The 14,908-nt window shown below is 42.4% G+C and overlaps 1 protein-coding gene across 2 annotated transcripts in view; it reads right to left on the reverse strand.

Moving 5' to 3' along the window:
• Positions 1-6,288, reverse strand: part of LPCAT2 (lysophosphatidylcholine acyltransferase 2) — a 29,601-nt gene extending 23,313 nt beyond the window's left edge. Inside the window, exon 1 of one of the 2 annotated variants that reach the window (XM_026686337.2) lies at positions 6,071-6,288. In XM_026686337.2, coding sequence (XP_026542122.2) covers positions 6,071-6,283 — 213 coding nt within the window. In that variant the 5' untranslated portion in view covers positions 6,284-6,288. Of the gene's footprint in view, positions 1-5,319; positions 5,811-6,070 lie in introns of those variants that run through there. The other variant, XM_087971440.1, reaches the window with a different exon arrangement.
• Positions 6,289-14,908: the final 8,620 nt, after the last annotated feature.

A 14,908-nucleotide genomic window follows, 5' to 3' on the forward strand; every position in this document is an offset into this window, starting at 1 on the left:
AGAAAGGAGACTGGGGGAGATGCGTGCAAGTGAGGTTAGTCAGTGGATCAGTGGTGGGATTCTAATTTTTTTACTACCGGTTCTGTGGGCATGGCTTGGTGGGCATGGCAGGGGAAGGATACTGCAAAGTCCCTATTCCCTCCCCACCCCACTAACCTGCTTTCCAGCTCCATTCTCATGTGCAGGGCAACAAAAGAAGACTCAGCTGATCAGCTGGGACTCGGGGGGGGCAGAGAATAGATGAGGGCAGGGCCAGTCAGAGGTGGTATTTGCCGGTTCTCCAAGCTTCTCAAAATTTCCACTACCGGTTCTCCAGAACTAGTCAGAACCTGCTGAAGACCACCTCTGCAGTGGATGACATCCCCCAAAAATAAGACTTGGTGTCTTTTTTTGATGGCAAAAAAATAAAATAAAAATAAGATAGGATATTTTCGGGGAAACAAGTATTATGAAGAGTATGGTCTTCAATCCCCAGATTTGCAAATGCTTGGAGATCTATTTGTAACCTGCAGCTAAAGCAACAGCTTGTTTCCCTTCCTTCAAAGATAATACCTCTTGGATGATGTTGCTAAGTGGAATGCCGATTGCTCAGAGGGGAAATTATGAAATGTCCTTCTGGCTGGCAGATTTCCAGATCTGCCCAATCTTCTGCCTAAAACAAACTTCAGGTCCGAGACAGGAGGATTGCAGGATGCCAAAGGGTGTGTCCCAACACAGTGACAAATTTGTGGCAAGAAAACACCCTTAGAGTACAAAAGACAGGTTTTGAATTGAATTGCTCCTGAAAATGTTCAGAAGACATTTTTTTAAGAACTTACTTGCTTGTGGCTGGTTTTGACCTGCTCATGTTTTTTATTATTATTATTATTTGCACTCTTCCTTTATAAACAATACAGGAATCCTATAATTTGGACTTTCTCAAACTTAGCAAGTTTATGATGTGTTGGATTTCAGTTCCCAGAATTCCCCAGCCAGCCTGGGAATTGAAGTCTATACACCTTAAAGCTGCTGAATTTGACAAACACTGTTAAGATTTTGCAAAGATTTTTAAAAAGCTACTGAAACTGAGAAGAATGTAAAGATTATGAAAGGGTAAAAGAAAGAAATGGTGAATAACAAAAAGGAAAAAAAAGAAAGATTTACAGATTAACAGAGTTGGAAGGGACCTTGTAGGTCATCTAGTCCAACCCCCTGCCCAAGCAGGAAGCTCTACACCATCTCTGACAAATGACAGTCCAATCTCTTCTTGAAAGCCTCCAGTGATGAAGCTCCCATATCTAAGGAAGTAAACAGCAATTGCCATATGTATTTGCATCCAGTATTTTTTCTCTTTTTTGCAAGTGCACTGTGTGAATGATAAACTATCCTTTCATGTTTTGCATATTTCCAGTCCTTAAAAGTATCTAAAGACAATATCTCTGGTATATAATTGCAATGTTTAGTTTAAAAAAATCTTAACAATTTATGTTGAGGATCAAAGAGAAAATGGAAAAGCAAATCACTAGTAATAAAAACTTGGAAAAGTTGAATGGGCACCAATTGGCCATCTTTATATTACAACAACCTCTTTATAAAGCAAGTAAGCAAGCAAGCAGACAAAAACTCCCAGCAATTTTTGGTCTATATTATTTAAGAAATATATATATATATATATATATATCCAAAGGAATATTTCTTCTTCTTTGCGTTTATTTATTTATTTATTTTTGCTTCAATGTCAGATGATTAACTTGGTGCAAGGGCTTTGTGGTTAGGAGGCTGGCAAGATTTTAATAATTTAAAACTTTCCAGGAGAAAACGGGAAATGCTTGTCTGAAAGCATTCGAGAATGGTGACTTACTTTCTTAGAATATCAGGTTATTCCTGCTTTCTGAAGAAAAAAAAAAGTCACAAGCTAAGAAACGGAGGAGCTTCGTTAGAATTAAATCTGTGTTTTAATACCAGCCAACCAGAGTTTTGAGTGGTCCCTGCAATATATAGCTAATATTACCAACAAAACTAGCAGTGTTTTCATGAATTTTTATTTTGCTACGCATCCACTGTACAGGTAGACCTCGACTTCCAACAATTAATTTAGTGACCTTTCAAAGACACAAGGTAGTGAAAAAGGGACTTAAAGACCATTATTCACACTTATGACCATTGCAACTTCCCCTTGGTCACATGATCAAAATTTAGACACTCGGCAACTGACTTGTATTTATGACAGCTGCATTGTCCTGGGGTCATGAGATCCTTTTTTGCAACCTTCCGACAAGCAAACCTAGAGTACTGCATCCAGTTTTGGTCACCACACTATTAAAAAGATGTTGAGACTCTAGAAAGAGTGCAGAGAAGAGCAACCAGGATGATTAGGGGACTGGAGTCTAAAACGGTTGCAGGACCTGGGTGTCAGGGCTCTGACAATCCACCCCCCCCCCCCCATTTGAATCATGGGTCTCTAGCTACATCTCTCAGAGTTTTAAAAAAAATCATTTATTAGGAGCGAACATGTCGGTGTTACCTGGATGCAGCCGACACTGAGACACAGCATTCATCTCACCCTTGACCCTGGTCTTCCCCCACCCCCTGGATGTATATTCTCCAATGGGACACATCCATAGCCAAGAGTCATCAATCATGCTCTCCAGTAATAATCTTGCGTGCCAGAAGCTTCAGCCACCTAGTGACTATCTAAGGTATGTATTACTCCCCCCATTCTCTTTCTCCTGACAACTCTAAAAGACCAGAGAAATATTTTTCAGTTGACACTGGGCATGGCTAGTCTAGTGAAGAGAAGGACCAAGGGAGACAAGCAGTGTTCCAATATTTGAGGGGCTGCCACAGAGAGGAAGCAGTCAAGCTATTTTCTAAAGCAGGGGTCTCCAATCTTGGCAACTTTAAGACTTGTGGACTTCAACCCCAGAGTTCCTCAACCAGCTTTGCTGGGAGTTGAAGTCCACAAGTCTTAAAGTTGCCAAGGTTGGAGACCCCTGTTCTAAAGCACCCGGAGGCCAGACAGGGAATAATGGATGGAAATTGAACAAGGGGAGATTTAACCTGGAAATAAGGAGAAACTTTCTGACAGTGAGAACAATCAACCAATGGAACAGAAGTTGCCCTCAGAAGTTGTGGGAGTACCATCACTTGAGACTTTCATGAAGAGACTGGACTGCCATCTGTCAGAAATAATGTACGGTCTCCCGCTTGGGCGGGGGGTTGGACTAGATGACCTATAAGGTCCCTTCCAACTCTGTTAATCTGTTAAATCTGTTAAAGTCAGTGGGGAAGCCAGATTCACTGAACAACTGTTTTACTAATTTAACCACTGCAGCAAGAAAGGTCATAAAATGAGATAAAGTTCACTTCACAACCGTCTCACTTATCAACCAACAAATGGGTTCAATTGTGGTCGTAAGTCAAGGACTCCCTGTATTCTCATCCAGCTTTGTTTTCAAAAGCTTCCCTGCTAGAATTTAAGCCGAGTCAACAGAGTTTAGAATCACTGGGAAAGGAAATGATAGACCAGAAATGACTCTCTCTTTCTGTAAACTCTGTTTAAGGCCAGTATTTGTATAGGACAACCATGAACCAAGATAAATCATAAGATATAAATCTCAATTCAAGCGTGGGAAATCCTGACTAAAGAGATTAGAAGCCAATAAGTTTCACCTGACAAGAGAGCCAAGGAAACCATCTTCATAGCAACTGATGGCAACTAAAACATAACCCAGGATTTGAAGCGATAAGGAATGAGTTGCTTTAAAAGAGGTAGACTCCAACTTCCACAAGTGATTCCTGTTTAATAAGTTCTGCTAGCTACTAAAGGGGGAAACATCCTGCCCTTGAATATAAACATTTGCAAAAGGGGAAGTTCTAAAACACATTTGCAATTCAGAAATGGGGAAACTAAGACCAGAGAAAGCCCCAAGGTCAGAGATCAACCTACATTAGAGACAACCGCTGAGCAGGCTATGCTATCAAATCTACTGTAAATCTGCTTGTTCCATCAGGATTTTTCCAAAAAAAAAACAACAACATGTTAAATATTGAATTAAGGACTTCTGGAATTCAGGTCTTGTTCTTTCTAAATGTCTGGGTTTTGTTTCCTTCCTGTCCATTCACCAAAACAAGAACATTTTTCACATTCACTTCCGCGCCTATGAAATTGTGCAAAAAGGCACTTATTTCCTAATAGCGTTGCGAGAAGAGTAAGCAGGAGGCGAGAGGCAATTTGGAGATAAAAAGCCTGCACTGTCTTCAGGCAGAAGTGCAACAGGTGCAGCCCTCCTGCTGCAGAAAGGATATTTGGTTTAGTCAAGTTTTCTTTTAAAGGGTGGAGCAAGCCAGCAGGAACATGAATCAAAGGCTATTCATCATCATGAGATGGAACCTCCACATGCTGAAGCAGTCTATCTCCCTTAGATTTTACCTTTGGGTTAATTTTTTAAAAAATAATAAATCCAGAACTTTGGGTCAAATTCTAGAAAAGCTTCATGGCAGATTCTTTCCCAAAAGGTGTATTTTTGAAAATAGATATGCTTTTGCAAATGGAAAGTTGCCATATGCAGCTACAAAAGTGCAACTCAAACCCTGTGAGGAAGGACTGAAAAATAAAGACCATCTGAACAAGATTTGGAGCAAAGACAAGTACAATTTTTGTCTCTCTGTGTCTAGAGTCAGCGGGAGCTACACATTTAATCAATATATGAAAAGTTGTTCTAGCCTAGAACAACAGAACAACAGACTTAAACCAGGAACTAAAACAGACAAAATAATTTTTGATGTCTTTGTATCATTTTTCACTACATGTCTTTCTCTTTTTTTCTGCTTTTTATTGAATTTTTCTTCCATTTCTTTCCGTTTTGTGGTCTCTATGCAATTGATGTCAAAACTCTCAAAATTATCCATTCAAGAAGAGACAAAGTCACCTCTAAGGAGGGTTGCTGGGGCCGCCCTCTCCACTTCAATTGCTGTGCAGAGCCAGGAGCTGGACTAAATGACCTTTACAACCCCACCCAACTCTGCGTTCTATAAAGAAAGTTGGGGAGAGAAATCCCTGGAGCCATTGAGAACAAGGGGCGCTTCTAAGCAGACCCCAAAGACTACAATCCAGCACCACACAGCTTCGACTTTACACTAAAAGCTTTTCTACCCCCCAAAAGGAACTATCATAATTCAAAGCAATTAAAAAAAAACCTCCAAGTTTTTTTTAAAAAACCTCCAAGTTAAAAAAAAGTGTTCCTCTCAAGCCTCCTTCCCTCCCCCTCCCACCCCTTTATCTCCCCTAACCCAATTACACACCGCCCCAATTGCAAAGCAGCCACCCATCCGACTTACAAGGCTGCGGAACATCGGCGGAAACCTCCGGAGCTAACTTCTTGGAAGTTGCCGGCACCACGTCTCCTTATATCCCACCTCCCCGCGTCTTCAGGTGCGCTTCGGGCTTCCAGGAGACGTGGAACCGTCCGGGATTTCCCCCCTACCTTCCCTCATACCCAGATATAGGATTTCACACTTTCAGCCTCTAGTTCAACGCAACTTCTAACGCCGGGAGGAATAAACCGCCGAGCATCTCAATAAACCCCAGAAATAAAGGAGAAATGTTTGTAGCTCAAAAGTTGAAATGAAGGGTCCTTGATGCTCTCCGAGTTTGGAAAGTTTTCTGGCAGACCTTTCATGACCCAAACTATTATCCACATTGATAAAGTTACCTAACTTTGGGTCATGAAACGTCTGCCAGAAAACCCACCCAGCTCAGAGAGCACCAAGGACCCCACAGTCCTCCTCCTCCTCCTCCTTTCCGTACACCCCACCCCCTTCTAGTAGTCATGGTGTTACCTAGTTGGGTCATAAAGAAAACCGCCCAGCTCAAGAGAGCACCAAGGAGCCCTCAAATACAGAAATAAAACGGTAGGAAATAACCAGGAATTGCCTTTTTATGTCTTTGGCCCTCCCTCTAGCCTTGCTGCAGCTTGGGACACTTCTCCCCCACTTCTCCCCCACCCCCCAAATCCCCTATACTCCCGTGCGCTTTCCTTTACGCAGCTGCCCAAGCGCTCTTCCCTCCCGACGCCCGTTTCCAACCTACCCAGGTTTTTTCCTTGGCGTCCAGACGCGTCTCTTGCACGAAGGGGTTGAGCACCAAAGGGGAGGCCAACGACCGTTGCCTGGGCAGGAGGAAGAGCCGCTGTTGCTCCTGCTGTTGCTCCGGCGGCGTGGCCGAAGGCAGCGTCCCCATGTCGCCAGCTGGCAAGGCGCTTTCCAAAGTCACCACGGCCGCCGCTTCTGTGCAAAGCAACATCGGGTGCTGAAAAAGGCGCAGCCGGCGGCGGCAGTAGCAGCAGCGCCCCTCCCGGGCTCCAAGGCGCTTGCGCAACACACCTCGACCTGACCCGGCCGTGGGGGGAGGGGCAGGCGAAAGGTAAAGGTGAGGAAAGCCTCTCTGACACACACACTTTCCGATTTTTTTGCGAATTTTTTTTTTGCGGGATGTGGAACTTGGGTCCTTGCTTGGAAGGCAGCGGAGGGAGAACGCCAAGATCTGAGCTGTAAAAAAAAAAAAAACACAAATAAATTGTAACACTTGGCTGCCCCGGTCGTGGCTCCATTCTGCAAGGAGAATAATGTAGGACATTGTAGAAAATTGTAGGAATTCTGTAAAGAAAACATTTGGAAGACAGGCGGAAAAAAAACTTCCCGCCGCTCTTGAGAAGTTTGGCTTTTCCCAAAACTCTTGACCCCCAAGTCGATAGAGATTCTCAGTCATCCAGATCATGGTTGCCTCAACTGGGTTGGATTTTTTTTTTATTTCTTCAAGAAAAACATAGTTCAGTTGCCCTTTGAAAGAAAGAAAAAAGCACCTTTGAGAAAATCTTGATCCAAAATACTAGAAGACTTCTAAACTCCCATCCAGCTCTTGTTATTAGGTGGTTTTTATTAATCTGGCATTCTGTTCTTCTGATGTTGAAGCATTTGCATCTACCCTGGGTAATAGATGTAAGTGCTTCTTTAAGACCTGCAGACAAAAATGTTAAGTAGATACATTTAGTGCATACTTAACAGAATGACAGAGTTGGAAGGGACCTTGGAGGTCTTCTAGTCCAACCCCCTGTTCAGGAAGGAAACCCTATCCAGGGGTCTTCAAACTTGACAGCTTTAAGACTTGTGGACTTCAACTCCCATGATTCCTCCTCCTCCAGTCATATAAGCTCAGGAATTCTGGGAGTTGAAGTCCACAAATCTTAAACTTGCCAAGTTTGAAGACCCTTGTTCTATTCTGTTCTAAACTCTATTCCTATTCCAAATTCTATTCCTATTCTATATTCTATTGACCAGGGGTCTTCAAACTCGACAGCTTTAAGACTTGTGGACTTCAATTCCCAGAATTCTTCCTCCAAGTTGTGTTAGCTCAGGAATTCTGGGAGTTGAAGTCCACAAGTCTTAAACTTGCCAAGTTTGAAGACTCTTGCCCAATACCATTTCAGACAAATGGTTGTCCAATCTCTTCTTAAAAACTTCCAGTGTTGGAACATTTTACAACTTCTGGTGGCAAGTTGTTCCACTGATTAACTGTTCTCACTGTCAGGAAATTTCTCCTTAATTCCAGGTTGCTTCTCTCTTTGATTAGTTCCCATCCGTTGCTTCTTGTCCTGCCTTCTGGTGTTTTGGGGAATAGTTTGACCCCCTCTTCTTTGTGGCAGCCCCTCAGATATTGGAAGACTGCTATCATGTCTCCCCTAGTCCTTCTTTTCATTAAACTAGACATACCCAATTCTGGCAACCATTCTTCAAGAGCCGCCTAGGTGCAGTGGTTAGATTGCAGTACTGCAGGCTAATTCTGCCAACTGCCAGCAGTTTGAATCTCACCAAGCTCAAGGTTGACTCAGCCTTCCATCCTGCCAAGGTAAGTAAAATGAGAACCCAGATTGTTGGAGGTATGGGGCAATATGCTGACTCTGTAAACCACTTAGAGAGGGGCTGTAAAAGCACTGTGAAGCGGTATATAAGTCTAAGTGCTATTGCTATATGTTTTAACATCCACCCCCTAATCATCTTTATTGCTCTATTTCTGGTATTCCAAGTGTAGTAAATATCTGTTTAAATTTGAAGCACGTGGAAAGTGGGGGAGCCATTGTGGTTGCAAAAGAGAAGTGGTAGAGGAAATCTCCCCTTTCCCCTCCCCCTGTAAATCCTGCATCCATGTAGCTGCTGTCAACTAAAAAGATACTCCTTTGGTCTTTTTAGCTGCCAGAAATAGGGAGTGGGGGGAAACAAGGTATTCTTGAAATGCCTAGATAATCACCTCGGTAGCCTAAAGTTGTCAGAGCATAAGAAGGTTGTTGGAGAGCATGATGGATGACTCTTGGCTATGGATGTGTCCCATTGGAGATGTCACATCCAGGGGGTGCAGGGAAGACCATGTGATTTAGTATCGGCTGCACCCAGCCACGCACCAACATGGCCACTCCTAATAAACTAATTTCCTTTTCTCTGAGATGCGACTGGAGACTTTTGATTTGAATGAGGATGGATTTGTTGGAGCCTTGACAGCTGCGCCATGTATCTCAGGATGGGAGTGGTAGCCTGGCAAAACCTTGCCCCTTCCAATACGGTGAGTTAATTGGAAAGGGTACTAGTAAATTCTCCAGAATTTTGAGATGGGAGCGAAGGAATGGATTCTTCCTTTGCCTGCTCTCCTTTATTCACATTTTTCTGATCCAGTTAAGGCAAGGGCCTTCAAACTTGGCAAGTTTAAGACTTGTGGACTTCAACTCCCAGAATTCCTGAGCTAACATGACTGGAGGAGGAATTCTGGGAGTTGAAGTTTACAAGTCTTAAAGCTGTCAAGTTTGAAGACCCCTGAGTTAAGGAAACTTTCAGAGGATCGAAGACATGAAAGATTGACAACCAAAGGCAGCAAACTTCCTCTTTGGATTTGAGCTGAGCTCTGGAAGACTCAGCCTTAGGTGTGAACGCGAAAAGGAAGTGGGAAAGGAGACACTTGTTTCTTTGCTGATTCAGGCACACCACCCTCAAGCCCTAAAAATAGAAGTTCCAGCAGTCTAGGCCCTTTAAAAAAAAAAACTTTCTTTTTTAGATGAGGTGGCAATTGTAACAGCTGGGCCTCTGAAATTTTTTTGCTTTCTCAGGGAGTGAGAAATATCCTCGTGTTGTGTGTTATTAATAGAGTCATTACCTTGATCACCTGCATTTCAGCAGGTAACAAAAACTCATACAAAGCCCTCCAGGGACAAAAAGCAGAAAACATAAAACAATGTTGGAAGAATTATCCTTCTGGGTTCAGTTCCAAGTGGGGAAAAGGACACTAGAAACATAGAGGCTGTTTGGAAAGATGGTTTAATGGTGGACAGGACCACAAGGCTTGGAGCTCCAAAGTGAAAAGGACAATCAGATGCTTCAAGAGGTTGGGTGAAGGAAGATGCTGAGAGTCCCTGGGTTTTATGCCCTCTGTTGGGATTTGAAATTGAGCTTCTATTCTTATTGGTTGTCAGACTCCCGTGGGGCCATGAATGGGCAACTCTGTAGGCTGTCCTGAGCCCCAGGCTTGGTTGAGCCTTGCTGATGATGATGATGTAATGAAAGGGCTTTGGGAAATTCCTATTATAGCTCTACCTGGAGTAGATCTTTGTTATGTAAAATAGGTGGGGGGTGAGCTTCTGCTTCTGAGGTGAGTTTCTGCTTCTGAGTTTCTACTCTTTTTAGGGAGAATATTCTGCCTTTTTAATGTTTCCTAGGATGCTTCATTTTTCTAGGAGAGGGGTGGATGAATAACTTCCTACAACAGCAATGTTGTGGGGTTTTTTTTTTAAATCTTGTGTTAAGGTTGTATTTTTTTATTTTTTTTTTTAAAAAATAATGCTTAGTAATTAAATCAGCCCAAAGGAAGTAAATAATAATAATAAAAATTGCTCAGCAAATTAAAGCTCATGTGTCTTGCTTAACAGCTGCTACATATCTGGATTGGAAAGAAAAAGTGATTCTTTGCTGCCCTCTGGCCTCAGTTCTGTGAGGAAGTGTGAGAACAATGTTCAGAAGCTAAACTAGAAAGTCTATTAAACCTACTGAAAAGGAATTGCTTCTGCCAAACAATTGACCCAAAAGATGTTGAAACATCTGCACTGCCATGTTCATTGTTTTCTTATTTAGGATCTGCCAACACTTGCACATACCTAGTAAATATCTTTTTTTTTAATTTGCAGAAAGACACCTGGTTAATGTAAGTGATTGGCCCAGCTTCAGTTCACTTATGAATTCACTGGAAATGTACAATTTGACCCCAGGTCCCTAAACTAGTAGGATATATTACAGTGAAAGTTTTTGACTTGACAACAATGTTCCATTGATCCAAAGCTATAGCTGTGACCTGGTGAGTAATGCCATCAATAAAAAAATTAAAAAAAACTATGCCTTGACTATCTAGATCAAGGGTCCCCAAAACTTGGCAACTTTAAGATTTGTGGACTTCAACTCTCGGAATTCTGGGAGTTGAAGTCCACAAGTCTTAAAGTTTACACTCCTCATTTACACAACACAAGAATGTAACACCTCCAGCTCTCTTCCCAGACAATATCCCCCCCTCCTCCCCCAGTTACTTATGGCAGCCAAAAGATGCAAAGCAGTAGTAGATCTTGAAGGCTGACAGCCAAGTTTGGAGACCTCTGGCCTAGATTCAGAAGCAAAGAGATGAATAACTTGAAGCTTCACCGGTCCAAACTCAGTTTGGCGTTTCAGGGGCTGCCACAAAGAAGAGGAAGTCAACCTATTCTCCAGCACCTGGAGGCAGAAGAAGAAGCAATGGGTGGAAACTAATCCAGGAGAGAAGCAACCTAGAACTAAGCAGACATTTCCTGACAGTGAGAACAATTAATCAGGGAAACAACTTTCCTCCAGAAGTTGTGAATTCTCCATCATTGGAGGCTTTTAAGAAGAGTAATCATTTGTCAGAAATGGTATAGGGTTTCCTGTCTAAGCAGGGGGTTGGACTAGAAGACCTCCAAGGTCCTTTCCAACTCTGTTATTCTATTCTATTCTATTCTATTCTATTCTATTCTATTCTATTCTATTCTATTCTATTCTTTCAACTTCAAGGGCTGGCCATTGCTCCCTTTGATTGTATTAGAAAAGGTCAAATGCACAGTGCTTCCAAGAGCCCCCATTTCCTGATGACTGTCTGGAAAGTAATAGGACTGCAACCTTCTGAAACTTTTAAGTGTGAAGGAAGAGAAAAGCAATCGTCCCACCAGGGTTAGGGGCAACTTTCTGGTTTGAGTTTGCCTTGATGGAGGAGTAACCAGAAAGGGTATAGGGTCTCCTGCTTGGGAGGGGGGTTGGACTAGATGACCTACAAGGCCCCTTCTTCTGATTCTTGGAGTTCTTCTCTGGAAACCCACCGGCTGAACATCAGAGGCGCTGTCCAGGGTGCTACTTGAGTCTTGCTTGCCAGACTTCTACATCTCATGGGGTTAACCTGCTTCATGCAACCTTCAGACTCTCTGGAAGCCATACTCCAGAAAAGAAAAAATGAGTGGATGGAATCGGGTCAGGAAAACTACACGTGATGTAGGTCAATGTCCGTTTCATTTAATGTACTTCTTGTTCACTAAATGCACCCTGTAGGATCACTTCCAATAGATGTAATGAAGCATCCTTTTTTTATCATGTTAAAAATCATACTCTTGGAGCGAACTGATGGAGAGACTCAAGGTTACAATGTTTTCAGGCTGATAAACCTATATGAAAGCCCTTTTACAAGAGTGGATGGAATATCTCATGTAGACTGAAACATCGTAACTTTGCATTTTTGACACCATGGATTCTGACCTGATACTATAATTAAACCCCCAATCTCAACCTCAACGCTTCTTTCTCAATTAGTCCTAGCCAGTCCTCCACCGCCAGATATAACAGGGTAAAAATGAAGACTTAAAAGGGAATCTTCCGTTTTCCAGCTAACTAGAGATGGAAAGGGGGAGAAGCAACAGCCATTTGAAAACCTTGAAACCTTCCATTTCAGCCATCCAATAATAATATTTAAACATTTAGACAAACAAACAATACAATAAAAACTAGAATGTTATTTCCTGCCCAAGGAAGGAAATATCAATTAAATATTTAAAATAATGTCATGGAAAGTGATCCTTCAAATGCTTAGTGTTTATAAGCGAAGTCTTTATCAGTTGCATCTTGGTCTTAAATGTGTAAAATAATGTCTCTTGCTGGCTGAGGAATCCTGCAAAGTTGAAGTCCACAAGTCTTACACAGTGGTGGTATTCAAATTTTTTTACTACCAGTTATATGGATGTGGCTTGGTGGGTGTGGCATGGCTTGGTGGGCATGGCTTGGTGGGTGTGGCAGGGGAAGGTTCCCTCCCCATCCCACTAACCTACTTTCCATCTCCGTACTCCTATGCAGGGCAACCAAAGGAAGACCCAGCCGTTCAGCTGGGACTCAATGGGAGGAGGAGAATAGATGGGGTTGGCAGGGCCAGTCAGAGGTGGGATTGGCCGGTTCTCCCAACTACTTAAAATTTCCACTACCGGTTCTCCAGAACTGGCTGAATACCACCTCTGGTCTTACAGTTACCAAAGTTGGAGACCCTTAACTTATAGAGCCTTATCTCCAGTTTGCAAAATGGCTGAGACGATCTCTGTATGGCCCTGTATCAGTGTTCTTCAACCTCAGTGACTTTAAGACTTGTGGACTTCAACTCCCAGAATCCCCCTGGTTTAAGATAGGAACTCAGCCTATCTTGAAATTCCCAGGGTTGAAGAACACTGCCCCCCAGTGACCACAAGTCGCCAGGAAGCAAAGCTGCAATCTTTACATTAGTCCTGCAGATGTCATTGTTTGCTCATTTTACTTGCTTGGGCCAGTGAACCGAGCTGCAAACAATGGGATAAGAGGATGTCAAACTGATCTGAAAGCAACTTGAGGATTCTGGGAGATGTAGTTTTCCTCTTTCCTGCTAGACCCTCAATTAAGGAAGGCGGGTTTAGAAACAGGCGGCTGTTGCTGCAGACGTCAAGCCTTGAAGTCTGACATTGAAATATACAAGTAGGCAGAATTTTAAAAAGTTATAGGGACAGTTGCTCAGAGCAGGAATCAAAATTCAAGCATCCCCAAGAGATTGGAGGTGATCATTTGGAGACTTCAGTAAATATCTGAAAAATAACCCACAATTCCAGTGGGGGACGTTGTTTGGTGCAAGGTTTAAGCTTTGCAAGGTAAACTAAGTTTTATATACTTGTACAGCTGGGTACAAAATGAAATGTAACTAGGATGTGAAAGTGAGTGTCTCAAAGGTGGTTTTTTTTTTTTTTTTTTAAATTAAAAAGGCGCTGTTTTTTTCCTTGAGGAGGAAGAAGATGTTTTGCCCCTCATCCAAGAAGCTTCATCGATTATGATGGCAGCAGTGGGAGGAGGGGAGAGATTGGAAGGCTATCCATCAGAACTAATGAAGCTTCTTGGATGAGAAGCGAAACGTTTTCTGGTCAAAGAAAAAACAGTCCAGTTGGCTTTTGAACAAGAAAAACAACAACCCACCTTTGAGACAACTATGACCTGGGATGACTGAGAATCTCCAGAGGTGTCAAAATGGGTGATTTTTGTCTCACAATTCAGTGACGTTTAATTGCATTTGTGGCCTTTGCTCTTGTTAATTTCTGTGTGGGACAAACTAGGCGATCTGAAATGTAACTACTTACCTACTGCAACAATCCAGGAGATCTAAAATTGCTAAAGAAAGGAGCCACGTAAGTTAGAAAGATGTCTGTCCTGTTGCCAAATTCTTGGCCGGGGCATTATTACCATTAATTATTCTTTCAAAGTTGAGGTTTATCTTGGCTCCAGCAATAGGCTCTTTGTAGCCAAACAGGTTAGTCATTGTCTGGAACGAGCTGGTTTTCCTTCCCTCTGGAAACACATCTTTGAGGCATTGAATTGGACAATGAGAAGCTTTTAGGAGAATTCCTGGAAGCAATGCCCCATTTTATTGGACTTCTTGGAGAAGGGTAGTAGGAAAGTTGATATTTGGCTTCTTCATCCTGCTGTCCTAGATATGCTTTCTTCTGGCTGGCATGACGAAAAGGGTAGGGAGGGTGTTGGGAAAGAATTGGGGATGAGTGGGAAAGGATTTTGGCTTGAGGACAGGAAAATTACATTCAGTTAGATCAGAGGTCTCCAGATTTGTTATCTTTAAGACTTGTGGACTTCAACTCCCAGAATTCCATGTTGGCTGGGAAATTCTGAGAGTTGAAGTCCACAAGTTTTAAAATCAACAAGTTTGGAGACCCTTTTGATTTATTCCAAACATTCACATTTCTAGCAATAAAATAATAATGCCAACTATAAACTGAGAGATAATTAAGATCCACAAAAATCAAAGCCAATGTTAATATCGGTCATTAAGGTAATTAACAGTGAAAAGCTTGGCAAAAGAGATGTACTTCGACCAACTTCATAAATACTGGAAAACCTTTGGGAATGTTAAGACTGAGAGCCACGCAGGAGAAGGACCGGTTAAACTTCTAGTAGTGAGCTGTGGAAGTAATCATATGAGATTTCTAATCCCCTTACACACTTAGAGCAGTGCATAAAAGATGATGGGGGTACAGGAGCAATATTCTTCCCTTCTAAATCAAGACATCAAACAAGGAACAGATTAATTCGTTGCAATTTCAGTATCCTGGCACAGCCAGTATGCACCTTGACAGGAATTGGTAAATAAACAGTGGACTAACTCGCCATCCACCCCACCCCATCATTGCACTTCTCGATTTCTGGAGTGATTCATAGCAGGGGTCGGCAACATTTTGGACCTCAGGGACCACCAAACTCATAATTTTAAATCCCACCAGACCAGAGACCCTGGGAAAATCCCCCAAAAAGTCTGCAGGAAAATTCCCCA

Source organism: Notechis scutatus, chromosome 9 (assembly GCF_049901735.1).
Source record: "Notechis scutatus isolate UNSWTSFEM ecotype Mainland chromosome 9, rNotScu1.2, whole genome shotgun sequence".
In the NCBI taxonomy this organism is placed as follows: Eukaryota; Metazoa; Chordata; class Lepidosauria; order Squamata; family Elapidae; genus Notechis; species Notechis scutatus.